General features: G+C 37.5%; 3 protein-coding genes across 4 annotated transcripts; 1 reads left to right on the top strand and 2 right to left on the bottom strand.

Annotated features, from left to right (window-relative positions):
- Positions 1 to 64: 64 nt before the first annotated feature.
- On the top strand, positions 65 to 4,278 carry LOC110716274 (alpha-galactosidase 1-like). Its single transcript, XM_021894882.1, is given in 16 exon segments — positions 65 to 1,228; positions 1,617 to 1,675; positions 1,875 to 1,931; positions 2,035 to 2,069; positions 2,177 to 2,280; positions 2,362 to 2,437; positions 2,540 to 2,598; positions 2,696 to 2,761; positions 2,871 to 2,908; positions 2,911 to 2,953; positions 3,050 to 3,114; positions 3,235 to 3,317; positions 3,398 to 3,488; positions 3,566 to 3,615; positions 3,705 to 3,845; positions 3,965 to 4,278. Coding segments are annotated over 16 exon segments (1,227 nt in total). The 5' UTR covers positions 65 to 1,061; the 3' UTR covers positions 4,058 to 4,278.
- An 8,961-nt stretch (positions 4,279 to 13,239) lies between these two features.
- LOC110716342 lies at positions 13,240 to 14,016 on the bottom strand. The gene has a single exon (XM_021894963.1). It carries the CDS (start codon positions 14,014 to 14,016, stop codon positions 13,240 to 13,242), a length of 777 nt encoding a protein of 258 aa, XP_021750655.1.
- A 1,467-nt stretch (positions 14,017 to 15,483) lies between these two features.
- LOC110716307 (alpha-galactosidase-like) lies at positions 15,484 to 19,262 on the bottom strand. Of its 2 annotated transcripts, XM_021894917.1 has the most exons (15): positions 18,756 to 19,262; positions 18,319 to 18,377; positions 18,172 to 18,228; positions 18,015 to 18,049; positions 17,819 to 17,922; positions 17,606 to 17,681; positions 17,380 to 17,438; positions 17,203 to 17,268; positions 16,932 to 17,015; positions 16,678 to 16,742; positions 16,499 to 16,581; positions 16,307 to 16,397; positions 16,182 to 16,231; positions 15,949 to 16,089; positions 15,484 to 15,838 (listed from the first exon to the last, which is right to left on the bottom strand). In XM_021894917.1, the coding sequence occupies exons 1-15, from the start codon at positions 18,971 to 18,973 to the stop codon at positions 15,749 to 15,751; spliced, it is 1,278 nt and encodes a 425-aa protein (XP_021750609.1). In that variant the 5' UTR covers positions 18,974 to 19,262; the 3' UTR covers positions 15,484 to 15,748. The 2 variants fall into 2 exon arrangements, with proteins under 2 accessions (XP_021750609.1, XP_021750610.1); XM_021894918.1 differs by lacking the exon at positions 18,172 to 18,228.
- Positions 19,263 to 26,193: the final 6,931 nt, after the last annotated feature.

Raw genomic sequence — 26,193 nt, 5'->3', positions numbered from 1 at the left:
TGTTTGATAAAATAAACGCAGCAGACTAATGGTAATTTGGTGAACTTTTGTTCGGCACGGTGCTTGTTGTGGTGAGGATAGAATAGGGATGAAGGAGAATTGGGAAATGATTAGTGTATCATTAAGGGGACCATGTAGAAAAATCTGGAGTAGAAATCATGTATTATTGCTTTCTTTTTCTAAGAGGCAGGTCGGGCTAGTAGTATGCCACGCTTAACATGCCAAAGTGAAAGGAACAAAAATGGTTAGTCCAAATTATGCCAAGTTCTTTTCATTGGTACCGTCACTCTCATTCCTTTTTTTTTTTTTTTTTTTTTTTTTTTTTTTTTTTTTTTATTTTGGTGGGGGGTGGGGTGATGCAGAGGTCATTGAGGAGAACGTGCAGTACAGTGAGGGGTTTTCTTTCTTGGCCATTTCTTTTCTACCCATAAAAAAAGGTAGGCTTCTTTTTCAAAAGTTAAGGCCAAATTCACGACTCAACAAGTTGCCCACGCTGTTGAGTGTTTTTGATTATAATGATTTCAAACTTCATTGGCAACACCCGTATGGATGTTATGGTATGTGCAGATCGTTCTAGGCGATAATAAAAACAAAACATCCGTCGAGATTGCTTCAGACTTTCCTTTTTCACGCTGACTGATTATGTATGTGCATGGTGTTTTCCTGAGATGATAAAAAATATAAATATACACCTATTAAAAAAAATAAAACCTCATCTCATTAATATAATCCTTCTGTAACTTTACAGTCTATTTTTATTATTTATAAAGTATATCTATATAACAATTTCTAGAAGAAGCTTAACTACTCAAACCATGAGAGTGGTGACTGGTGATCTGAGTGAGTGTGTGACCAAGGGCAAGTAGGGAATTTCAAGAGCCACAAAAAAGATAGCATTCCGAATGATGACTTGTATATGATCACTTGCATCTATAAATATTCTACCCATAATTAAAGCCCTTCAGAATTGTCCTGATTTAAAGAGTACCTTTTCTCTTGTATTATTTTCTTTCCGAGTTTTAATGTGGTAATTGTATTAGATACATTGTTAAGGTGATACGATGATTTTCAGATGGGCAATGTTGTTAGTACTTGTAATAATTGATCAAGGTAGGTGCAACAGCTCCGGCATGAATAGCACAACAACAAAGTTGCATAATGTTGTCATTCACAGTTCATACCGGAGATTTTTGCTCTCTAATGGCCTTGCTCTCACTCCTCCCATGGGGTAAGCTCTCACTTTCTTTTTGTCCCTTCCCTATACTTATACCCTGCTCAACTAGTTGTAATAGTAGACTAGTACTCCATAGTTCGTAGTAGCAAAGCTCATCAGGGGGCCAATAATAGTGGCTGGGACAGGCCTAGGCACTGTGCTAGGCTGATGATTCCATGAAGTAATGCATGATACAACCTACTTCACTGTTAATATTATTGCCTCTCTCTGAATCATATATTTCTCATAACTTCTTAAGCGCTTGGATAGGCTAGACAATGAATAAACAAGACATAGATCATATCTACAGTGATTTCTTCGGAGTCTCCAAAGGTGTAATTGCTATTATCATGGGTCAAATATGTCTAGATTTACAACCATTTTCTTATTGTTTGTTGTTCAGATGGAATAGTTGGAATCACTTTGGGTGCAATGTCACAGAAAAGATTGTCAAAGAAACCAGTGAGATTTGCAATTTGGATATATTTTGTACTCCCTCTTATTCACAAAAAAATAGTCCTGTAGGATAACCAAATTATCCTCAATACAATCAGTCAAAGGAGTCATGCAAGACCATTATTTGAGAATGAAGGGAGTAATACAGTAAATGAATTTGAAATAAAACATTTCTTATTAATGGAATTTCACTCCTCTGTGACAGCTGATGCATTAGTTTCAACTGGTCTTTCTAAGCTTGGTTACAAATACGTGAACATTGGTAGGTCATGTAGTGATGTAGTACATATAGTCCTCCTTTTCCTTTGTTATGTGTAATGTACTGTTGCCTTGCTGCTGAATTTTCTACTTTTTTGCTTCCTCAGATGATTGCTGGGCAGAAATAGCACGCGATAACAAGGTCTGTCTCTGTCTCACCTTGATTGATCTCAACTCATCTTTCTTCTCACAGAGCAAGTTAATCAAAGAAAATTCATTTAATGTTTATCCTTTTTCATGATGTATCAGGGTAATTTTGTTCCCAAGAAATCGACATTTCCTTCTGGGATAAAAGCTCTTGCAGATTATGTACACAGCAAGGGTCTAAAGATTGGGATTTATTCAGATGCAGGGTATCTTCTGACAGCAACTAGCTCCTTCTCTGATTTCTCTGAAAATAGTTTCTGATGCATCAAGATCTTCATTATATATAGGTACAACACTTGCAGTAAAAAAATGTCTGGATCACTTGGACATGAGGTGCAAGACGCAAAGACATTTGCATCTTGGGTATCACATTTACAACTCTTTTCAGTCGATTTCATTTCTGAGTCTGAATCATATCAAGGCTTTCTGCTCAATAGTACCTTGTTACTTGTGAAATTTCTACAGGGCATCGATTACTTGAAGTATGATAATTGCAATAACGATGGCTCAAAACCTACTGTTAGGTATATTAATGTACTATGACCAACTAAGCTATGAATTGTTTTCCAATTTTAAAAGTTACTTTAGATTTTCTCTGAACATATATGCTCCGCTGTGTAGATACCCAGTGATGACCAGAGCACTAATGGAAGCTGGTCGCCCTATTTTCTTTTCACTCTGCGAATGGTAATCATAGTAGACGACAATGTTTTCATCCAAACTCCAAACATAGATATGCATTATTTTAAAGCGTGTCAATAATGGCATGGATTCTGGTTGTTTGCTTCTTGATTAGGGGAGACATGCATCCTGCACAATGGGGTTATCAGGTGGGCAAAGCTGGAGAACTACCAATGACATTTCTGATAACTGGGATAGGTCGAGTCTTTATATTCTTTATATTTGTTGCTACATATGTAATGATCATGTTATCTGATATTTTGTTTAAAATGGTAACCTTTTTACTCACTGCAGCATGGTGTCTAGAGCCGATATGAATGAAATTTATGCTGATCTTGCAAGACCCGGTGGTTGGAATGGTATGGGAGTCATGTTTAGAAAATGACAGTAGTACATATTTTTTCTATGCACTAGTTAAAGTAATATTGGAAGATGATGGAGAAATGAGAGTCGTTGAGATTTCTTTTGTGACTAAATAGATCCAGACATGCTTGAGGTGGGGAATGGAGGGATGTCAAAACACGAATACATAGTCCACTTTAGCATTTGGGCCATTTCCAAGGTGAAGTGAAGTTCTCAACTCATCTTATTTAATTTAGAAAAATGTTGTCATAAATTCTTATGCGAAAAGAGACACTGCAGGCACCACTACTTATCGGGTGTGATGTAAGAAATATGACAAAGGAAACAATGGAAATCGTTGGTAATAAAGAAGTCATAGCAGTAAACCAAGGTAAACAGGATGTTGATGACTTGCATTAGCTGTGTGACACCTCACACTATTTGGTAACATCATAATTCTATGTACAGATCCTCTTGGTATTCAAGCAAAAAAGGTCAGGATGGAAGGTGATTGGGAGGTAAGAAATCTTCTTACACCTTAAGATATTTTCTTAATTATATAGATGGTGCTAACTGTATAGTAAGAAATTTTATCTCCATGTAACAGGTATGGTCAGGGCCTCTGATCAATTACAGGGTAGCACTACTTTTAGTGAATAGAGGTGCGTATCGTACTTCTATAACAGCTCACTGGGATGATATTGGCATTCCCGTCGACAGCATTGTAGAAGCTAGGGATATTTGGGAGGTATAACATATTTAACCCTGTGTATTTTGTAGCTACTCTTTTCTTCCAATGAGCTCTATTTCCTGTATATTCTGCAATTATTATATATTATATTAGATTTTTTGTAATTTGTGATGCAGCATAAAAAACTTAAGCAGAAGTTTGTGCAGAACCTGACAGCAACCATCAACTCTCATGCAAGCAGGATGTATGTATTGAAACCAGTTGCCTGAGTTCCCAAGATAGTTATATCAATAAAGAGGAACTGATTTTTACCTTGTATTGTTTTTTAAGCCAAAGTCAGTGTACGAGTCATTACCGACTTTTATATGTGAGTCTGATTGTTGAAATACATGGGAGTTCATTCATCAAACATATGCTTCAAAATGTGATCTATAGTTGTTGTTTGTCTCATGGAGCAAATTATACCTGAGAAAGGTGGAACATGAATTTCATTCTTGAGATGGAAGAAAAACTAGTTGTGTATGCTCGGATGATCATTTAGAGAAGTGCGCGTGTTAGGTTTTCAAGTATAAATCAAATACAAATTTGTGGGAACAAAACCTAAATCACAATTCTATAACAACCAAATTGAATACAAACAATAGAAATAATATACCAAGCACTTCTAATAGTTTGATAAAACTAATTACAGAAATATCAAACTTAATACACTAGAATGAAAGATATAATACTTGCCTCACTTCCAAGCCTTTCAACCGAACATGAACATGAGAATATGAATGACCACGTGAGTCTCAAACCTTGATACTTCGTCTTAGGCGTGTAAACACTTTTCTAAAGAGATTAATTTCCCCCACAACGGTGCTTGGGTTTATACCGGAAATTCTCTTTGAGATACAAAAGATGACCTTCGTTCTTACACTTAGAGACGAAATTAGATGATAAATTCACAAAGATTGGACTAAATTGATAGAGGTTTTCAACAAGAGTTTGCAAGATTCTTGAGAGAAAATGTGGAGAAAACTGAATAATAGAACTTTATTCACCAATTTCACCACCCGCCTTTTGAATAAAAGGAATGAAAAAACGCAAAACTGAATTGCCGCGGGCGCGAGCGTCCAGGCCGCGGACGCGGACAGGAGGAATTGGATTTCATCCTTGAATTCTGGAGAAGGCTGGCCGCGCCTTGGAGAGGGCTCTCCCCAGTCACCTGCGGACGCGGCTTTTCGAGGCTTTCCAGCCGCGGCCTTTCCCCAATTGGGAGAGGGCTCTCCCCATGCCGCGGGCACGACACTTCATACACTCTAAATTACTAACAGCGCAAAGTACGGAAGAACCATTATCTGATTTCAATTGCTAAGAACACAACAAAGAGGATATTATTATGATTGTCAACATTTTAAATAGGGAAATTCTCAATGATGACCCTCAATTTGTGCTACACGGAAATGGTGATTGTTATGCAGCACGCCAACAATCCTGAATATGTAAGAGTGTGTGATTGTTATTGATGTTCCCTTATACATTATATTCTTTTTTACTTTGCATTGAAAAGGTACATTATAATTATATTTACGTGAACATAGAATGAGTTTGCCACAGCACAGGTAGTAACAAATACTACCTCCGGTTTTTTTTATGTGCAACTTTTGCCATTTTAGCCCGCTCACTATTATGTGAAACTTTCTCTTTTATTTCTATTTTGGGTTAAAAAAAACACTGAAAATTACTATATTACCCTTAATTAATAATTCAGATTTTTATACTTTTACCCCTTATTACCCATAACCCCCGCTTAACTCCATTAACCTAAATTACCTAATCTAATCACTCCCTTCATTTATTCCTCCCAACTGACACAACTCTCCATCTTCCCAACCATCTGATTAAAACTGATCTAGATTCTTCTTCTGAAGAACCCTAGATCTGGTTCTTCATCTTCCTCCTTTCTTTCGCCTTCCTCCTTTCTGTCGCCTTCCTTATTTCTTTCTCCTTCCTCTCCAATTTACATCATGACATCTCCCATTCCCTCATCTTTCCTTCCAAAACCAGAGGCCCACTTTTCCATGAATGACCTTGATCCACTAATTGACGCCTATATTGGCACCAACGACAACAGCGAGGCCACTTTTATCAAGTCCCTCATTAATGATATCAACAGAGGCGATGATTTTCCCCGTCGCCTATAGGCGCATGAAGATGGGCCAAGCTGTTGTTCGCCGACCACTTTCAAGGCGTTAGGGGAAGTTCTGAAGAATATTGATGAGGCTGAGTAGAAAACGAAGGAGGAGGGTGTAGGCAAGTCCCGTGGCCAAAAAAAGCTTGATTTTGATGTTGTTCGTGTAGATCTGGGGTCCCAAAGTGAGGATGGCAGTGCTGCGCCCCTTCCCAAGGCCCGATCTAAGCCTTCCAGGCCACCGGCGAAGATTAGGCCACGTAGGAAGGCGGCCTTGGTGGCTTTGAGGCGTATTCGGGGTTTGCCGGATCGAGACTTCGTCGTGCTTTCCTCTAATGAGGAGGTTGAGCACTGGCCCTTGCGTAACTCTTCCTAACCCTAACTCTTTAATTTTTTTTTTAAAAAAATTTCCTTAATTATTTGATTGTTCCCATACTGTATTGGTTTGCTTTGTTGTTTGGTTGTTGTTGTGAGAATGTTTGACTAGATCTGGTTGCATGATGGGTTTTAGGGTTTTTTGAGTTACCCTGGGTTATGTTATTTTTCTGTGTACTATTGGTAATTTGTTGGGTTGATGCGTGTGTGGATACTAGGGTTGGTTGAGTTTATTTAATGATGTTGTATGAATTGCCTGTTCTCTTCTTTTGTTGGAATGTACTGGGTTTCAAATACTCCAATTCGTAGTGATTTTTATGTTGATGATTTGGAAGTGAGTTGATTGGCATGGACTATGTTGGCTTATGTATTGTGTTGGGTGTGTGTAGTTGATTGTGTTGTTGTTGACTGCCATGGACTTATTTGGGTTATGTTTGAGGTTGGCTGTGTTGAGTTTATTGTGTTGTTGTTGATTGGGATGTATGATGTTAGGTGTGTTGTTTGAAAGTTTTGTTGTTAAATGGGATGGACCATGTTGGCTGTGTGGCTATGATTGTGTTGTTGTTCCTTGGGATGGACTATGTTGGCTAAGTGGATTTGATCGATGAATGATGAGGCTGGTATCTTCTACATGTTCATTGTTGCCTAGTCAGTCCCTTACAAGGAGTCCCTTGTTAATAGGTTTTGTATCCTGGTTTGTTTTGAGTCCCATAATTTGATTTGACATTCACCTTACCCAAATCCACATGATGAAGGGACTCCATTGAATTTCACTAAGCACAAGTGAATTGCTCCAACAACATGCATAATGCTGTTGTTGTTGAGGTACTCTTGTGCATTAGTGTAGTATTCAACAATGACTATAAACCCCTCTGATGGATTGAATGGCCCCTGATAAGTCTATTATATATATATATTTATTCCCCGTCCCACGGTCATATTTGTGCTTATTTGAGCTCTACGGAGCTATTTTTATTACTAATATACATTTTCTAGTGTTTTTGTAGAGTTGGTTTTATTTTGTAGGAATTTGCAGAATTATGATAATTCCCGAGCTTATTAAGCCACTACATAAATACTAGAGTCGAATCGTATTTTATGATCGTAAATTTAATTACCCAAGATCGAGTTGCAGGAATTTAGTTCGGTGATTTAAAGCTCGATACGTGAGGAGGTGCAAGATTTACAAAGATATTAATATTTTGGACCAAGAAAGGAAAATGGGCTAAAGCTAAAATAAATGACCCAACTTATTGACCCAAACGAAGAAGCAATCAGCCCAATTAAGAGCTGCTGGGCGTGATTATTGGCGGGCCCAATCTGGCGGACTGATACCCGGCAAGTGTGTTGCAAGGCCGAACCAAGTCGGTTTGATAGCTTAGCTATTAGATTTTTATTGTTAAAAGCCCAATAACTTTGTTATAAAAGGGGGTAGTACGTAGGATTGGGGAGGGGAGAAATTATTCTTTTAGTTATTAGTTATTAGTTACGCTTTCGTCTCTTTTGTCTTTTCTTGATAGTATTAGTCAGAATTTTCTTGTTTTCTTTATGCTTTTACTTTATTTTCTCATATGTTAGTTTTAATATATTTAATTAGTTTGAGCTTCATTAACGATAGTTTTTTACGAAGTATTTGATTTTGTTTTATTATGCATGGTTTTATCCCTGTGGTTAGTTTAGATTTAATTATGCACGAGTAGTTTAATTCTAGGGTTTGTGGAGATCCATGAATAATACGAAGGGGTAATTTATTATTGTTAATTATTTATGATTGATTAATTTTCTATTGATTAATTTAATGCTATGCAATTAGATTAGGCCTGGTTTAATTGTATGAGTCTAGCAATATTGATTCGAGATTCGAGAGATGAGGATTGATGTTTAGGCTTAGTTTCAATAGGCATGTTAATCTGTTAATGGTTAGGTCGAGATTCGAGAGATGAGATTTAATACCAGTAGATTAATTATGTGATTATAATACGTAGCGACAACCCTTTATAATCTGATTAATTTATGCATTGATAATTGATCGTATGTTTTACTCTGGAGTATTATTTATTGGTGAACCTATACCCTAGAGCTTTTTATTATTGATTATTCTTCTAGTTTATTTGCTTAGTTTTATTATTAGTTTAATTCATACAAATACAAATTGGTTACCTGATAATTTAGATTATAATTGTTGATTAGGAATAGAAGAACACTGTTTCCCTGTGGATTCGACCCTACTTCCCTATCTACTTTAGTTAGAGGACTTAGGTAATTACTTTTGATTAGGTGATACGACTAGATCCTGTCAAAAATTTGGCGCCGTTGTCGGGGATACGGTTTTATTTTTATTTCTGATTATTTTTGTAGTCTAAATTATTTTCTTTCGTCTCAGAGAACGTAAGTTCTTTGGGACAGTTTCTCATACTTGTTTGTTTAGTTCTGTGTTTATGCCCAGGAGTTCTAGATCAGGTTACATTCCGTTTGACCCTGAGATTGAATGTTCTTTTCATAGACAGAAGAACCTTTTTAGACAGAACTAGAAGCTGAGATGACGAATCCACCACCCCGCAAGCTTAGTGATTATTCACAGCCGTCCCTGGAAGATTTCCAACATCTTACTCCTCCACCTGATCTTGACGGAGTACAGTTTGAAGTCAAGCCCCAATTTATTACTATGATCGAAAGGAAGCAATTTAGCGGAGCTAAGGGTGAAGATCCAAATCTTCATATTTTAGATTTCTGCCAATATTGCAACACCATTAGACAAGTTGGGGTCACGCAGGACCAAATCAGGGAGATTCTTTTTCCTTTCTCTTTGTGTGGTAAAGCTAAATTGTGGTATAATGGTTTGAATAGAGCTGCTCTTGGTATTACTAACTGGGATACTCTTGCCATGAATTTTTACAGTAAATATTACCCTGCGGAGAAGACAGCTTTGTTATGGAGTAAAATCCTAAATTTTTCCCAAGAAGCGGATGAATCTTTATATGAAGCTTGGGAAAGATTTAAGGATTTGCAGAGAGAATGCCCTCATCATGGGATAGCACAGTGGCAGATAATCCAAGCTTTCTACAATGGGATTGGATATAATTCAAGAATGATTTTGGACTCTGCAGCTAACGACAGATTCATGAATTTAGATGTGAATATAGCAAGCAATGTTGTCGAAGAAATGGCTATTCACAATTCTCAATATGGGAACCCAAGGGGATTTGCAAATAAGGGAAAGCACCAAGTCGATTCTATATCCTTTTTGCAAGCACAATTGACTGCTATTAGCCAGAAACTAGACAATATTAATAGTTCTAATTCATCTCCCGTTGCTAATGTTTCTGCTATTGGTACTAACGCTGCAATTAATTGTGAAAATTGTGGTCTTGTAGGTCATTGGGCTCAGGATTGTACCAGTTCGCTTGAAAAAATTAATGCTTTTCAGGCTTATAAGCAAACTAGTCCATACTCTAACACCTATAATGCAGGGTTGAAAAATAACCAGAATATGTCGTACAACAGTACGAATGTGCCTAACCCCCCACCACAGGTACAACAACCGCAGCAGAGGTACTACCAACCTCCACATCAGAGACCACAACAGACTGTTACTCCCCCTTCTGATTCTGGCTTATCAGAAATCAGAATGATGTTAGTCGATATGCAGAAACACATGCAGAGTAGGGATGCACAAATTGATTCACTTTTAGCCCATAATAAAATTGTGGACAATCAAATTGCGCAACTTTCCTATGCTCTACAAACTCATCAGCAGGGAGCCCTATCATCACAGCCGGTGCAACCTACAGATCACGTGAATGCAATTACTCTGAGGAGTGGTTCACCCTATAATGGACCTCCCATGCCCAAAGATGATGAACCTGTCATATCTAATAATGCCAGCTCTGATTATGTTGTTTTAAATGAGTTCTTTTCTAGCCATGCAGGGTTGCAGGGTAGAACTAATACTTCAACTGATAATGCATTGCAGGGTAATACTAAACCCAAAGGTGAAGCTGTGCAGAAACCAGTTATCAAACTACCATTCCCAAACAGACATCTTAAGAGTAAGTTGGATAAGCAGTTTGGTAAGTTTCTAGATGTTGTCAAGAATTTGCAGGTAACAGTTCCTTTCACAGAATTAATTACTCAAATTCTTGCATACTCTAAATTTATGAAAGAAATCTTGACTTGAAAAAAATCTATTAGTGAGGTAGAAACAGTTGCTTTTACTGAAGAATGTAGTGCCATATTACAGAATAAGTCTCCCCCTAAACTAAAAGATCCGGGTAGTTTTTCTATTCCTTGTCACATTGGTAATTTGATGATTGATAAAGCTTTATGCGATTTGGGTGCTAGTGTAAGTGTTATGCCATTATCTGTGAGCTCTACATTAAATATGGGTAAATTAAAGGCTACCAATATTACTCTGCAAATGGCAGATCGTTCTCTTAAATATCCTTTAGGTGATTTAGAGGACGTACCTGTTAGAGTAGGTAAATTTTATATACCTGTTGATTTTGTTGTTCTTGATATGGAGGAAGATTTGCAAATTCCAATTATATTGGGTAGATCATTCCTTCATACTGCTGGGGCAATAATAGATGTGAAAAGTGGTAAACTTACGTTATGTGTAGGGGATGAAAATATTATTTTAATCTACATGATGCCCTCAAAAGCCCCATGTTGGAAGAAAAGTGCTATAGTATTGATGTGGTTGATGTATATAATTTTTCTAATAAGCCCTAAGCTCTTGTTAGAGATCCCTTGGAGGCGGTATTTTGTGTTACATCTTCCACAGGAAAAGCCACCACATGGAAGGATGAAGTGGATGCTATAGAAAGGGCTCTAAATTGTGTAGGGCTTGGGTTTGAAGATGAACAAGTGGAGAAAAAGGAACAAATTGAGAAAAATCGGACTCAAAGTGCTGTAGGGCGCCCGACCGGGCGAGCACCCACCCGACCGGGCGCGAGAGGAAGTTCGCATACGAGCAATCTCGCCCGACCGGGAGAGATCCCGCCCGACCGGGCGCGAGAGAAAAGAGGATTATCACCCAAAATTCTCCCAAAGGTCGAAAAAAGTGTTCAGCTCGTCCGAAGGCGCGCCCGGCTTCGCCCGACCGGGCGCGAGAGCACGATAGCAAAACTGGCCAACTTCAAAACGCCATAACTTTTGCGTTTCTTTACGGAATTTTTTGTGTGACCTATCGTTGGAAATCTCTTCAAGTCTAATTTCCAATGCAATTAGAATCACTGCATTATCATTTGTATAAAAAAAGTTATGAACGAAATAGTGAGCCTGACTCATTTTTACCTCTTTTCCTACAAACACTTTGTTTCTTTCTTGTCCAGAACTGTACCAAGGTGATGCATTGCAATGCTTGGGATGGTGGTGGATACGATTTTAATGATGAGGGGTAGTCGTCTGGGTTACTTTCATCCCTTTAAGTCAATGAGGACATTGTCTGGTTTGGCTTGGGGGGAATTTCTTGTATATACAAGTAATCTTTTCTTCCCTTTTCTTTTGAATTTATTTCTTTGGTATGCTTAGTATATATTTCTTGCTTTCTAGTATAGTTTTTTGTGCCTTTTAGGGCAGATTTATTGCTTTGAAAAAAAAAAATACGTTCCAATGGATGATAAATCATGCTTCCCTGTGCCCCATACATGTAACTTGTTTTGATTCCTGGTATATGATGATGAGTATTGTGAATAGGTTAGCCATGATTTGATGTTTGATTGTTTTGAATCTTTAATATGAGTCAATTTTGCCTAACTATTTGTGGATTTGGTGCTTGACTAGTTAATTTGGTCAGGAATGTGTGATTAGTTCCTGGTATGTCATTGAATTTGAGTATTGGTTTGTGACTTTGAGTAATGTTTATATGACTCTTTATTATGCACAATGAGGAGGACGAAGGCATTTGTTCTCTTAGGTGGCCTTCAGATGATATTAGATATATTTGTTCCCTTCTTGCTACCCATGTTGTTGCCTTGACTTTTTATTGTTTATTAACCACATTACAAGCCTAATTTGCCCCATTGGTTACTAGTCCCAAGCTTGGCTTGGGGAGCTATTAGTGAGTGAGGTGAGGGAGTTTGTAGTGTGCATATTCATTTGCACAGTTTTGGGTGGGCTTGAGAAGTTGCATAGTTGTTCTTATTTTTGTGAGTTGGAATATATTGAAAAAAAAAAGTGTTCAAAAGTGAAAAAAATTCCAAGTGAGATAAAAAGAAAAAAAGAGCAAAAGAAAATAATTGTTTAATGTCCAAATGTTCTAAGTGAAGGTTGTTCAAAAGAGAAAAATTGAGTTTCAAAAGAAAAAAAATCAAAAAAACAAAAAGAGAGTTTAAAGTTTGTCAATCACTCGAGTTCTCTAATGTCTATTTTTATGAGTGAAATTGTAAGTGTTGGGAATTTTTTATTATAATTGGATGTTTGGTGAATTTTTGGTAGAGTTGAGTTGTGTTGGAGATGATTTGGTCATTATTTAATTTTGACCTTAGTAATAAAACCAACTCTACAAAAACACTAGAAAATGTATATTAGTAATAAAAATAGCTCCGTAGAGCTCAAATAAGCACAAATATGACCGTGGGACGGGGAATAAAAAAATATATATAATAGACTTATCAGCCCCATAAATTGTATGTCTTTGTCATTCATTGCTACCATTTAAAATGTGGGTACAAAAGAGCATACCTTTGAGTAATTAAGAAAGTACATTACAAAAGACCATACCATAATCTAAAGACTTTACAACATACTGCCTTACATGTTTTGATAATTGTAATTAACAAAATACACCTAACCACTTGGTACTTCAACATTTGAAATAAAACACATATAAACAAACTTACATAGGTAAGTGGTTATGTGTGGCAGTTCATGTGTTGTCTTTTTCTTGTATTGAGTCCCCTAATCTGCATCCACCTCCAATTCTTCTGTGACTTCTTCATTGCCCTGATTAGCTGGCCTAAACATAGTGTTTAGATACTCCACAGCCTCCACTACTACCTCCTTCTGGACTACAACTATTTCCGGTAGAAAGCCAATATTCTCAAGCTTTTTCTTGTTCATATGTGGAATCTTGTACTTGTTACCACCTTCTGCCTTCAGTATTTTAATCATGCAATTTTGCAAAGTAACCCAGATGTACTTGTTAACCTCTGGATCGAATGTGTCATAAGAGTCTTTCACCTTTTGAACTAGCTCATCTAAGTCTGTAAAAAAAGACTGATATTGCAATGATTGTATAGACCTAAACAGCGCTAAATCAAGCACATTCAAATCAGGTGATTGTGCTGGCTGAAAAATAAATTGAATGTTGAAGCCATTTGTGGTAGTAGCTTCAATGAACTCTGCATCCCTTGGAACTTTGTGAGGCCTTGCATTGTCCCATTGAATTACCACATCCTTGGCCAGACTTTCTGGCCACTTTGACTTGATGGCTGGGATAACTTTTGTAAGCAGCATCTCCCTGATAACTTCTCTGTTTATATTCTGGAGTGCCTTTGTTTCCAAAGTCCCTCTTGTCCTTTTCTTGCTTGATTTCTGTGCTACTTGCTGGACAGTGAATGGGAAGATGCCATATTTCCCATCATGTAAAAGTTCTCCATTTATGCCATATAATGGCTTCCCTATCAATGCCATGAACATTGCCTTGAGCTTGAATCTTTTTGACTGAACTGCCATATAGGGGTCCTCCTCACTTGGGAGTAGATAAAACCTCCTCTTGTTAGGGTTCAAGTAGAATCACTTCTCATCATAGTGTATGACATTCCTCATGTCAACAAATGTGGGGTCCTCATTTCCTGTAAATGGATTTATGTGTGACAAAATCCATCTTAGTCTGGCCACCTTTTGGTCTGATGACAGTGCAGGCTTGTTGCAGGCTGTGTGTGTTCTTAGCCTTCCTCTCCTCTTCAAATTGTGAACTGTGCTATGACTGATCTTCAGTGCTCCTGCATAGCTCCTTTCAGTCTGCCTTAAATGTAATGGGACTGACTGTAGAATTTCATCAGAAATTTCCATTGGCTTTCTCCCTGTTCTGCCAATTTTTTTAGTCCTGACATCAATCAAGTCCCCTTTCTGCCAGCTGTTTCTTTATATCTGTGAATATTGTTATTGTTGATTTGTGTACGTTGAATTGAGTTGATAACTACTTCAAGTGACCCCTAGGTAATCTGCCATTGTTCATTTTCACCAATAGTGCATCTACAATTTGCCTTTTCTTTTGCATTGGCAGTTGCTTCCTGCATACAATTTGTTGTTGCATTTGTTGGGGTTGTTGTTGCATTTGTTATGGTTGTTGTGGCATTTGTTGTGGTTGTTGTTGCATTTGTGAGGAATCAACCTCACCTTCACTGTCTGGCTGTTGTTGTTCTTTGTCTTGGCTACCATCCATGCTGTCATCTTCTGATTCATACCCCCAAAAGCCTGCATCCTGCATTTCTTCTTCTTCTTCTTCAAACCACAACTTTGCCATCTGTTCTTCATTTAGTATGTGTTCAACATCGAAAAAAACGGTATCACCATACTCTGCCATGTGTTTGTGTTAATCAGCACAGGGAGATGATGATGAGGGGCCTGCTGATTTTTTGTGGGGTGAAGATGAAGATGATACCCAGATGTGCTTCAATGACAGCAGGGTAGCCTTTTTTTGTAAATCTTTGAACAGTGTAGTTAGTGTATAATTAAACTAACCGTAGCGGTGAACGTAGAAATCTATAAATTATTGGGATGAAACTCTGATTTTTGCTGGAATGTTTCACCCAGCTGCTAACATTAATGGCTGTAATTAATTTTGTGACAATGGAGGCTGCCTTTATAGCCTCATTAAATGTTGAAATTTGGGGGGCAAAGTCGAAAAGGAGACTGATTTTATAGCCTCCCTTGATGTTTAAAAAAATTTCAGTTTGGCAGATTTTTTTGAAAAAATGGGGGGGAACAAATTTTACATGAAAAATTTGTCAACTTCTGTTTTTGGCAGATTTAATTGAGGGGGAAAATTTGGCTTTTAACTTTTGGCCAGATTTTCCCACCAAAATACTTTGTGGGTGGCCACACTTTCTCTCTCCTTCCCCTTTAATTAAACCCACTCACTTTTATTAATCTTTGCCCTTCAATCTTTTGCTTTGTGAACCGCAAAAAGCCTCAAAGTTGCACATAAAAAAAACCGGAGGTAGTATAATTCTTGATTTCCAAGAATTAGGAGTAATTTAGTTGAATCTCACTTTTGTTATCTGAATTGAAGATACTGCCCATAAACATAACTTATATAGTATACAATGTGAAACACTGTCTACGTGTTTTGCATAGGTCAGTTTTCCTAGTTATTGAATCATCTTTTCCTCTCCCTGTTGATCATACAAGAAGATTTGCTTTTACGTGATCTATTTGGCTTGGTCTACAGGTGGAGGAAATCTCACATGTGGGGTGTTAAGATGTACATCTTAACTGCATGCGAATCAACTTGAGCAGAAAGCTGAGCTTTGACACCACGGTGAGTTGAATGCTGCTTTTTCAAGTGTATTGAATGAAGATGGATCATGGAGTTAGAACATCAAAAAAAGAAGATAATTGTCTTGTTCAACGATTTATCAGAAACAAAAGGTAACAACTCACCCTCCATAAGTCCCGAGCATCCACTATAGTTGTTGGCTTAAGACCTATATCAGACCAATAAGCAGTAATATTTGATGATGAAGATCCTTTATTCCATAGAATAACAGCCATCCTCCTCTGAGTCAATGGGCCAGCCCATACCTAAACATTTCATAAGATATTAGTCTGAGGCTTGCAAGCCAAAAAATATCATTTGGACTCTGAAAAACTAGTGTATAAAAAGTAAATATTACCTCAAGATCACCATTTTTCTTTACCTTTCTCCCTTGAACGCCTAGCTTATCTGGTTATAAAACTTCAGTAAGTTCACTGGGTGTATATATGAAGTAATTGACAACCTCCTCCAATCCTTCTTTACCTTGATTGACAGCAATGACCTCCTTGTTTCTTAGCAGTTCAAGAGTTGCCTGATCCATTGATCGCACATCACATCCAACCAACAGAGGAGCCTGCAGAAACCCAAGGTCTTTATTACAGGCCAATCATCCAGATACGTATCTTGATCGAGTTGCATAATAAAAGTTGGAATATTAGGAAGTTAGAATGGTACCTTTACTAATGCCCATATGCTGAAGTGAGAACGATACTCCTCTTTAGTCATCCCTCCGTTACCAACTTCAAGCATGTCCGGATCTGCAGATAATGTATTCCCCTTTCATGTGTCATATCTTACGTATCGAAAACAGCATTGAAACTCTTAAAAAAGAAAATAAGTATGTTTCTTGTTACCATTCCATGCTCCGGGACGAGCATATGATGCCCATTTGTCATTTTTGTCTGCTATATCTATCATACTGAAGCACAAAAGGAGTTTCCAGATTTAATAGCCCAATAAAGCATAGAAAATAAACTTTTGTTCTATTCTTGAACTAGTAGAGTCACTCATTTTAACTGCTAAAACTAGATGTTCAGATCAGATACATGATGATCAAATGTATTCAAAGGACTATATAAGAATGTGTATGGAACTTTTCTCTTTTTACCTATTCCATGTATCTTGAATGTCACCCGTTGTTCTCCAACTGTTTCCAATACTTGGGGCCCAAGTTGCTGGATCTTCTTGTCCCCTGCTCATCACCAAGTTTTATGAACATATGCATTTTATTATTGTGAGAGAATCATGCTATTTTCCCCCTCTTTGTAAACACAAGTTTTATAAGAGGAAGTGCTACTACGTAGTTCTGTAGAATATCCTCATAGTAAACTAAATGTGAAATTACAACTCCTCCAAGTTGAACTTGATGAATCACTTACCATTCACATAGGGAGAAAAATATATGTCTGCCACTTTTTAGTAGGGCCTTACTCATCTTAGGGTACCTATCCACAATTGATAAGTGTTAGTGCTAGAAAGGCAATGTTCAACCTGAAACCATGGGGCTCTTTGACTTTCGTATGCTTGTAGTCAATATTATGTAAGTAGTTACAAACCTTTCCTTTGGGTCAATCCCGTTGTTCTCACAGTTGTCATATTTCAAGTAATCAACACCCTATTTCAGACATTTTTTTTGGGGGGGGGGGGGGGGAGTCAAAAAAAAAAAAACAGCTGATGAGCAATCTGTATGTACACTAATCCAGCTAGAAGCCTTCAACTGAAAGATTTTTTACCATTCCATGTTGAGTGACCTTGTATCATATCAAGATATCAATTACTCACCCATGAGGCCAAGGTCTTTGCATCCTGCTTTTCATGGCCAAGCGAGCCTGGCATGGTCTTGCTACAAGTCTGAATTCTGAATCAGCAATCTTGGTATCAGATTTAAGCCGCTTAAACATGCATAGAGTTGTAACAGGATTGACTTCATATCACTACTTTTTTTTTTTTTTTCTTTCTGAGATGACCCATAAAATTTTGAGATAGAGTGAATACCCTGCATCTGAGTAAATTCCAAGCTTCAGCCCTTTGCTATGAACATAATTTGCTAGTGCTTTAATTCCTGATGGAAAGGTTGAAGCTTTGGGAACCAAGTGTCCCTAGAATATTTGCACGGAGTGGGATTAGTGGGAGAAATCATAAATGTGAAGGAGACAGTAAGATAATCAGATATTCAAAGGTGAGAATGCACCTGAGAATCTCTGTTGAGTTCTGCCCAGCAATCATCTGTTATGTTACAGTTGATGACTTAGTAAGAACCTTTTTTTTTTAGGGCTAAAATGTTTTAGAATTTTGGTAGTTAAAACAACAGTAAGCCAAACATTATCTCAAATTGTTTGTAGATTTACCAATGTTTATGTACTTATACCCCAGATCTGCTAGGCCACTCGACACCATAGCATCAGCTGCAGGAATGGTTTACAAAGATGTCCATATATTCATATCATGGAGCATATGAAGAACCTCCAAATATTACTGATTAGAAAAGCAGTTACCTGTTTCTCTTATCAAATGCTCATCAATCTTACAGCCAAAGTGGTTCCAGCTGTTCCACCTACTCAGAGAGAGAAAAACATGACAGATTCAAATATAAAGCAAATTTGACATTTTCCTTACATTTTCCTTCTGTAATTTGATTAAACATGAGATGAACTTATTCTCTTTTCTTATCTCAAGTTTGTAATCCCTAAAACATTCGTGTTTATTTAAAGGAGAGTAAAACTAGGAAACTTACACGAACACAAAGTGGGGAAAGGTTTAGGTTGCAGTTAAATAACTTTAGAACAGAATCGTGCTGACCTTTGTTTTAGATTAAATATTTATGAAATATATGCAGTCAAATATAGACAGACATTTATTTGCCCTTCACTGAATTTCAAGTTACTCTGAAGCCAAAGTTTAAAGGATGACAAGAAAGAAGTACTACACGTACCCCATTTGTGGAGTAAGACCAAGGCCATTGTTTAGGAGACTACGGCGCCTGCCACCCAGAGACGTATTTGCCACTGATCTATTATCGGGAAGATGCATACGAGTTGCATGTGCAGTTCCTGCCACCAATATGATCCATACCAGTATCCTACCAATCAAAGCTCGGTCATGACCAATACGCGATGACATCATTGTTGCTCGCATGTTCAGTTGTACCATTTCTCCGAAAGCTGCAAGCTAGTAAATTATCTTGGCCGATTTTCTGTTAATTGTTTATCCAAAAAGTACTATACAGGAGTACAATCAAAGCAGAAAGAGTTGGAATGTGTTGTGTGTGGATGGAAATCAAGGATATGATTAGGTGAGAATTAATGAGGTGGGTTTATAAAGATGTTTTCAAAAAAGGGTAAAGAATTAGGTGTAACTGCAAGGCCAGTTAACTAGAACTTGGAGCAGCTTGGGCGTAGTAGCATAATTCAGTGGCCTTTGAAGCATTTTCAGTGGCATATCCCTGCAATATATATATGGTGAGACGAGCTACTTTATTCTAGCTGACTAGCTAGCAGTAACTTTATTTCCTACTTGCTTAGAAGTCACGTTGTACCATAAGTCCATAACACAAGGGTAGAAAATACTTGAAAAGGAATCAAACTGGGACCAGAACAATCCAAGTGATCTAGTCCAAAACATTTTGCAGTTTTGCACTAGTGACCGACTGAGTCCAGCGACGTATTGTCTCGGGTGATTTTTTCCATTATTTCTGGTATGCGGTAACTAGGGGTGCTAATCGAGTTGAGCAGCTCACGAGCAACTCGAACTTGAACTCGACTAGCTCAACGCTCGGTTAAAGCTCGACTCAAGTTGGCTTGTGCTCGCTCGGATTAGCTCGAAACTTGATAAGTGTACAAGAAATTCAATATTTTTCTGTTTTTCTATCTTTAAAAAACAAACAATTATGTTTAATAATAATACACTTTAGTAAGAAAAAATTATATAAAGAGAAGAAAATATAATTAACAAACGTTTGAAATTCAAGAGACCAGAACTTTTAAACGAGCAGCTCGTGATCGATGGACTCGGCTCGGCTCGAAACTTAACGAGCACGAGTTGAGCAACTCTATGCTCGTGATCGACTCGCTCGATTAACACCCCTAGCGATAATGTAAGTTCATCCCCATTACCTCATTTTATGTGAGACGCAAAAAAGACGTCTCACAATAACTTATGAATGTCTCACAATTTTTGTAAAACTGTTGAGACATGCAAGATAGCATGTACTGTGGAGTCCTTGTCAGAATGTCAGACGAGCTGATCAGATAACCACGTATGAAATATGCATTTTCAGGAGTCTCCATTTGTTTCTATACCAACCCCACTCCCCACTCTCACGGCTCGTTGTACAAGTCCCATTATTAATTATGGTCAATGTGACAATGTCCCATTTTTGTCCAATTAATAGTCCCTCTCTTGGCAATTTGGCATGTTGGCAATCTTCCCTCTCACTGTCCATTTAAAGATAGATATTGGATTTCTTGGTCATGTATTGCCGTGATTAATACTCTTACAACTCATTTAGTAGGCGGTAATAAATAGTGAAAATAGTAATGAATTAATGAGTAATAACGACATTGTATTTAAAATTGTGATGAAACTTTTTTGTCATTATGGTAAATTAGTAACTACCCTTTTAGTTCATGCAATGTACTAGTTGTATAAAGTAAAAAAAAGTTGAAATTAATATTTTTTTCAATGATTATACAATTTTCGTATGAAAAAAAGTAAAAAAATCAATTAAAGAGAAATGAAAGGATTAACAAATGTTCAAACTAATTTGTGATAAACACAATTAATAATAATGAAGACTGAAATCAAACAACAACAAAACAAGGAGAATTTACCATGGAAAACTTGAGAATTGGGAGAAAAACCCACCAATTCACTATGGCATAATACTTTGATGAAGTACAATGTAGATTACAAGCTTTCAAAAACCATGAAAGCTCCCCCCCCAAACTAACCCTCTCAAACTCACAAACCCTAAGTGTTTGGGTTTTACATTGAGGCTCTCTTTGTCTCTCTACAGTTTTGCACCCCTACATCTAAACAATGACGGCGATGAGCATATATACCCTCGAGCATAATTGAAACATTAACGGCTAATATTATAACACATGGCAAAATTGAGCAACAACGACACCTTGTGCGGACACGCAAACTCTAGTGAGGCTGAAAATCGCATATCTAGGCTACTAATTTTGTGCGAACACAGTGACCACCTTCTTATTTTGAGCGGAGCACGCAAAACCTATCAGACTTGATAGCACTTCGTAAAACGATCATAACTTTCTCATTTCTTGTCCAAAACGCGCTTATGACCAGTCATTGGAAAGCTATTGAGACAAACTATCAGCTATAACTTGAATCCTCTTAACATCATCTCTAGATTTTGTGATACTTTCATTCGAATTCAAACCTTTGCCACCTATCATTGCTTAACACCAAGAAATAACAACATAGCTTAAACTCCTAAGTTATGCATCGTTATGCCTTAAACAATTCTCCATACTTTGCCAAACCCAAAAAGGAAAGCCGAATATGATGTGTATTCATTAGTTTTTGAAAAATTAAATTAAAAAAATAAAGGATAGGTATTGTTTCGGGGTTTTTGGAGTCCCTTGGAAGAGTTACAATTCCAAGAATGGATGCCGACCGTCTGTACCTGCAAAGCCACGGAAACTCCGGTTGGGTGGAGTTCCGCCTCCGACGATCAAGTTAGAATGTGTCCGGATGTATAAAAGTGCGGAATGTAAAGATTCTTCTCTCGGATTTCGAGAGAATTCTGCAATTAATATTGCTCGGGTTTTGTGTGTGTATTTATGAATATGTAATAAATGAGGTTTTTCCTCTATTTATAGTGTTCGGGGATCAGTTCCCCTTTTATGAGTTGGAGTGCCACGTGTCATTAGAGGATTGGCTCCTCCACAACCTCTCTGAGGCTGACACGTGTCAGCATGCTATTGGGCCACTTGGACAAGGTATTTTTACCCTCAACATTTGCCGCTCACAGGTGTGACGTGGCTTGCCACGTGGCACCTGTGACAGGTGTCATGATCTGATAAGGTGACGATTCGTCTCCTTCTCTCTCTCTCTTTTTTTTTTTTTTTTTTTTTTTTTGAATTTCGAATTTGGAAGGTGACGGTTCGCCTTTTGGGGTTCTCTATAAGTAAAGACCCTCTCCTCTCATTTTCGCACTTTGCAAATTTTTGTGGAGAAATTTTTCTGAGAAAGAGAGCTTTGATACCGGTCACCGTCTCAACTCAACCGGTCATCGTCTGAGTGTTCTACATTCAAAACATTTTAAAACCACCTGAGGGTCTCTTGACATCCTCCTAGCTTTCAATACACCTACAGTCGGTCAACCATCTGGGGTATCTTCAAGCAAAACTCTAGGGGCACGTCTTGGTTTTTCTCCAATTTTCAGTTGCTCTTCAAGAGGGTACATCCGGGCAACCGTCTGGGTATCTAGCTAGCAACAAAGGGAATTCTGGCTGCAGATCCAGATAGTCAACCTCCAAACTCAAAACTTCTTCGAGGTACCGTCTCTACCCCTTGCAACTTTTTTGAGTTTTTCCGGTTGTATAGCTTGTAAAGAATAATGGACTCACCCAACACACACACGGCACGACCTAGGACAGTTTTCAGCCGGTCACCTGATATGGCTGAGTCTAGGACTGGGGATGCTGTCTGGGGGTGTTTGGACCACCCTTTCTTTTCCACGAATCCGGCCGTCTCTGTGCATGTACAGGACAGGATGGCTCGGACGAAGCGGACGGCTGTTGGCCCCGACTACAGATCAGACGGCTCAGCTGAAGCGCTGGCTGACATAGAGCATAATGACCCTCTAGGCGCTCCCAGTACTCCAAGTGATAACATATTGGAGGAGTATGAGGAGTTAGGCGGTGATGATACCGTCCAACAGTCAAACTCAGGGGAGTCAACATCATTAGAGCCGGATGAATTCCGGGGGGAGGAGGAGGCGTACAAATTTCCCTCCATCAATAATCCTACAGAGGCGAGCATGTCCGCCGGGGATATTACTACCCTGAATGCCACCTACCCCGCCTTTATTGAGAAGTGTCCGGTTGGGGATACGTGGGAGGTTATAGTACCGCCTGCAGAGGCAACCGTTGTCTGGAATGATGACATCGATCATGCCGACAACTTTTCGGCTGCTATGAGGCGGCATTTAAAGCCGGCCTCCGGTTCCCTCTTCACAACGCATCAGAGCTATATTGAGGGGCTATGATTTGGGCGTTAGCAGTTAACACCCAATTCTTGGGTGAACATATTAGGATATATTGCCGCTTGCGAGATGCAGAACGTGACGCCTAGCTGGGAGGCGTTTGCACATATGCATTACCTTAGTCGTGCCCTAGGAGGATGGAGGGCGTGGTATACATTAACCACGCACCCGAAATACATGATGTCGCTTGACAAGCCGTCAAAGTGGAGTAATTGGAAGAGAAAATTTTACTTAGTCTCCTCCCCTTCCCTTCGCCTGAACCGGCTGCTTTGTCGTTATTATACCCAGCCGGCCCTCCTAGGGAAAAAATGCGCCCTTCCCCGTGTAACACCCCAATAATTCTCTCTTAAAAACCTGTAAATACCTTTAACAATTTGCAAGAATTACTGACGTGCTACCGCCACTTGTTCAAATGTTAAGGCTAGTTCAGAGTTTAGCAGCGGAAAAACTAACTCAGTTATAAATAATTTTCAAAACCAGTAATCAAAACCAAATTTAGTCTTACAAGTTGGAACCATTATGGCCCTTATTCAAACCCAATTAAAAGTAGTAAATAAATCAAATCAGAGTTAAAATAAATCCAACTTAAGAGTTGTAATAAACTGTGAAAATATCCAACATTCCACTCAAAATCCCACCACCTTGATGCAAGTTCTGATTGAGTAAAAACCTGTGATTAGTCTGCTCCCCAATATTACAAGTGTAAAGATTGGATCATTACAGGGTCATTGAAAAGGCGAAGGCCATGACCAAGAAAAGACACACAAAAGCACGCAGCCAGTAACGCTGAGTACATACAAGCTACGAAATATAACAAAGAATCCCTAACATGTTACTAAAAATCAATCTGCACACACACAATATAATCATTGACTCGAACACATGACTCAATTGTTAGCATTACTAAGACTTCACTAATTAATAATAAATAATTCATTTCATTCATTGATTGGATTAAGCAATAGACTAGGTTGTCCCCCTATGCTCCATTTCGGAATATTAATAAAAGAAAACCCTATGCCTCCTTTCGAAAACATTAATAAACATCCAATGGCAGACGGGCGCGACTCCATGGCCATAGCTAGTATGAGATCTCATCTAACTCCTTATAATTTTAAAAGTATTTGAAAACAAGAGACTCGTAGATCAGACGACCTCTGAAAAGTACACGGCTAATACCCTGTGAACCCCAACCCCTATTTGTCAATACTCTAGATGTGCACAAATCCAGAGTTTTATTGCTCATCCTTCTTGCACTTTACGTGATTTACAAGTTTAAACTTGGTGATGACTCTAATGCAAAACAACACACCCAATCATACATCAATCATTCAAACAATTCAAATTTCTAATTCAGTTCTTGATTTATTAGTGACAAACAATATTTATTATTGAGTTCTTTAACTACCTCGGTGTATAAACACCTTAAGTGCATAAGGCACCTCAAATCCTCGACCTCGTCTTATAAGACTTTAATTCTTCCTTTACTCATTCCATTTCAATAAACATGAACGAGTATTAAAATAATTCATTCCACATATTCACGTACTTTTGCCTCTAACCTCATCTTTCATGTTAATGCATAAATAATACTTACAAGATAAATTAATACGCATTCCTCATACATGAAACAAAACCAATCACCACATTAATCCAATCAAACTTACTACCATACAATTCCAACCAATCTACAAGTTTCCTAACATGATTATATGGTTTTCCAAGTTCTTAAACATGCTTCTAAAGTCAAGGTTTTCGTATCCTTGTACGTACCTTGAGTAAACGAGTTGGTTGGCCACTTTAGGAACTAGAAATTTCCTTCTACAAAGTCCTCTCCTAAACCAAACAATAATAATTCAATCAATACCCAAGCAATATAATTTACAGCAATACTAACTTACTTTAAAACCCCTTAAACCATTGAAATAATGCTTTTAAATTACTCACAATAGTCAAAGTTAATAATTCAATAGTTCAACTATAAGTCTATATGTTAAAATCATGAAAATATAGCTTATAACATAAAATTCCAGCAACTTTAAAGTAAGGATTATAATCTGGAAATTTAGTTTAAGAATATAAAACAACCTCATAAACATCTCTACTTGAAATAATAATTATATAGTAGGTTAGTATGTTAAAAACCTAAAAATCCATCATAAAACCATGATTTAAAATCTTTAAAACCAAGATTAAAAATCTGAAAATTTAATTTAATAGTAGAATGTATGAATACAACAATCTAAACTTGAAATATATAATTAGAATTCAATTAGTTTCATAAAAGCTCAATTAAACCTTCAGAATTCAATTGAACAACATTTTAAAACCTTCCTTTTTGCTAGAATTAAAAGCTTATAAATTATTCTTAAAATTTCTAACATAAAAACATTAAGATACATACTTATTCATAAAATTACAGCAAGTTTAGAGCTTTATAAAAATCTGAAAATTTATTTTAAACATTAAACCTTCGATAAAAATCAAAAACTGCCCGATTACCATATTTAGAGGCTGAATTTGGCCACGAGAGGGTTGTGCATACTACCAAAGGTAGTGAATTTTGATTAAAACGTCGTTTACACACGAAAATCACTATTTTATTTCAAAATTCGGACGAGTTAGAATCTAAACGTGATTAAAACGTGATTAATAGAAAATAAGAACGTAAATTAGAAATTGATTACGAAAAACTGAAAACTTGCTTTTGAATTAAACATCATCATAATCATAGTAGAATCACAATATAATCATGCTTAAATTGAATAACTTAATCAACACATTTTTAAGCCCTAAAACCATGAAAATCAAGTTTTAAACCCTAATTTTCTTAACTAAACAAATTTGAAATTTTAATGTTTAATTTAAACATGATAAAACTTATAAAGTTATAATCTTTTAGGATAATTAAACATCATTAACCCATAAAAATAACAATGAAAAACAAAACTTAATCAAGATTATAACTTGAAATAATTAATTTGATCAAAAAGGAAGGAAAGGAGGAAGGAGAGAGAAGAGGGAAAACTGGTGGTCGTGGGGTGTTGCGGGTGACGCTGCGGTGGCGCGGCAGCGGCGGACAGGTGGTGGTGGTGCTCGGCAGCAGCGTGTTCAACATCTTTCTCTCTTTTTTTTA

This window comes from Chenopodium quinoa, unplaced genomic scaffold (genome assembly GCF_001683475.1).
Source record: "Chenopodium quinoa cultivar QQ74 unplaced genomic scaffold, ASM168347v1, whole genome shotgun sequence".
Lineage (NCBI taxonomy): Eukaryota > Viridiplantae > Streptophyta > Magnoliopsida > Caryophyllales > Amaranthaceae > Chenopodium > Chenopodium quinoa.
The sequence above is the reverse complement of the archived record's forward strand: the minus strand, read 5'-3'. Positions and strand labels throughout refer to the sequence as shown.

Bases quoted from the DNA above. Each gene is read 5' to 3' on its own strand.
- LOC110716307 (XM_021894917.1), bottom strand. From the start codon at position 18,973: ATGGTACAACTGAACATGCGAGCAACAATGATGTCATCGCGTATTGGT. The intron at 16,743-16,931 runs GTAAAAAGAGAA...TTTGTGCTTCAG, and splicing joins ATTCAAGATACATGGAATAG to TATGATAGATATAGCAGACA. The intron at 16,582-16,677 runs GTAACAAGAAAC...CATTATCTGCAG, and splicing joins TCGTCCCGGAGCATGGAATG to ATCCGGACATGCTTGAAGTT.
- LOC110716342 (XM_021894963.1), bottom strand. From the start codon at position 14,016: ATGGCAGTTCAGTCAAAAAGATTCAAGCTCAAGGCAATGTTCATGGCA.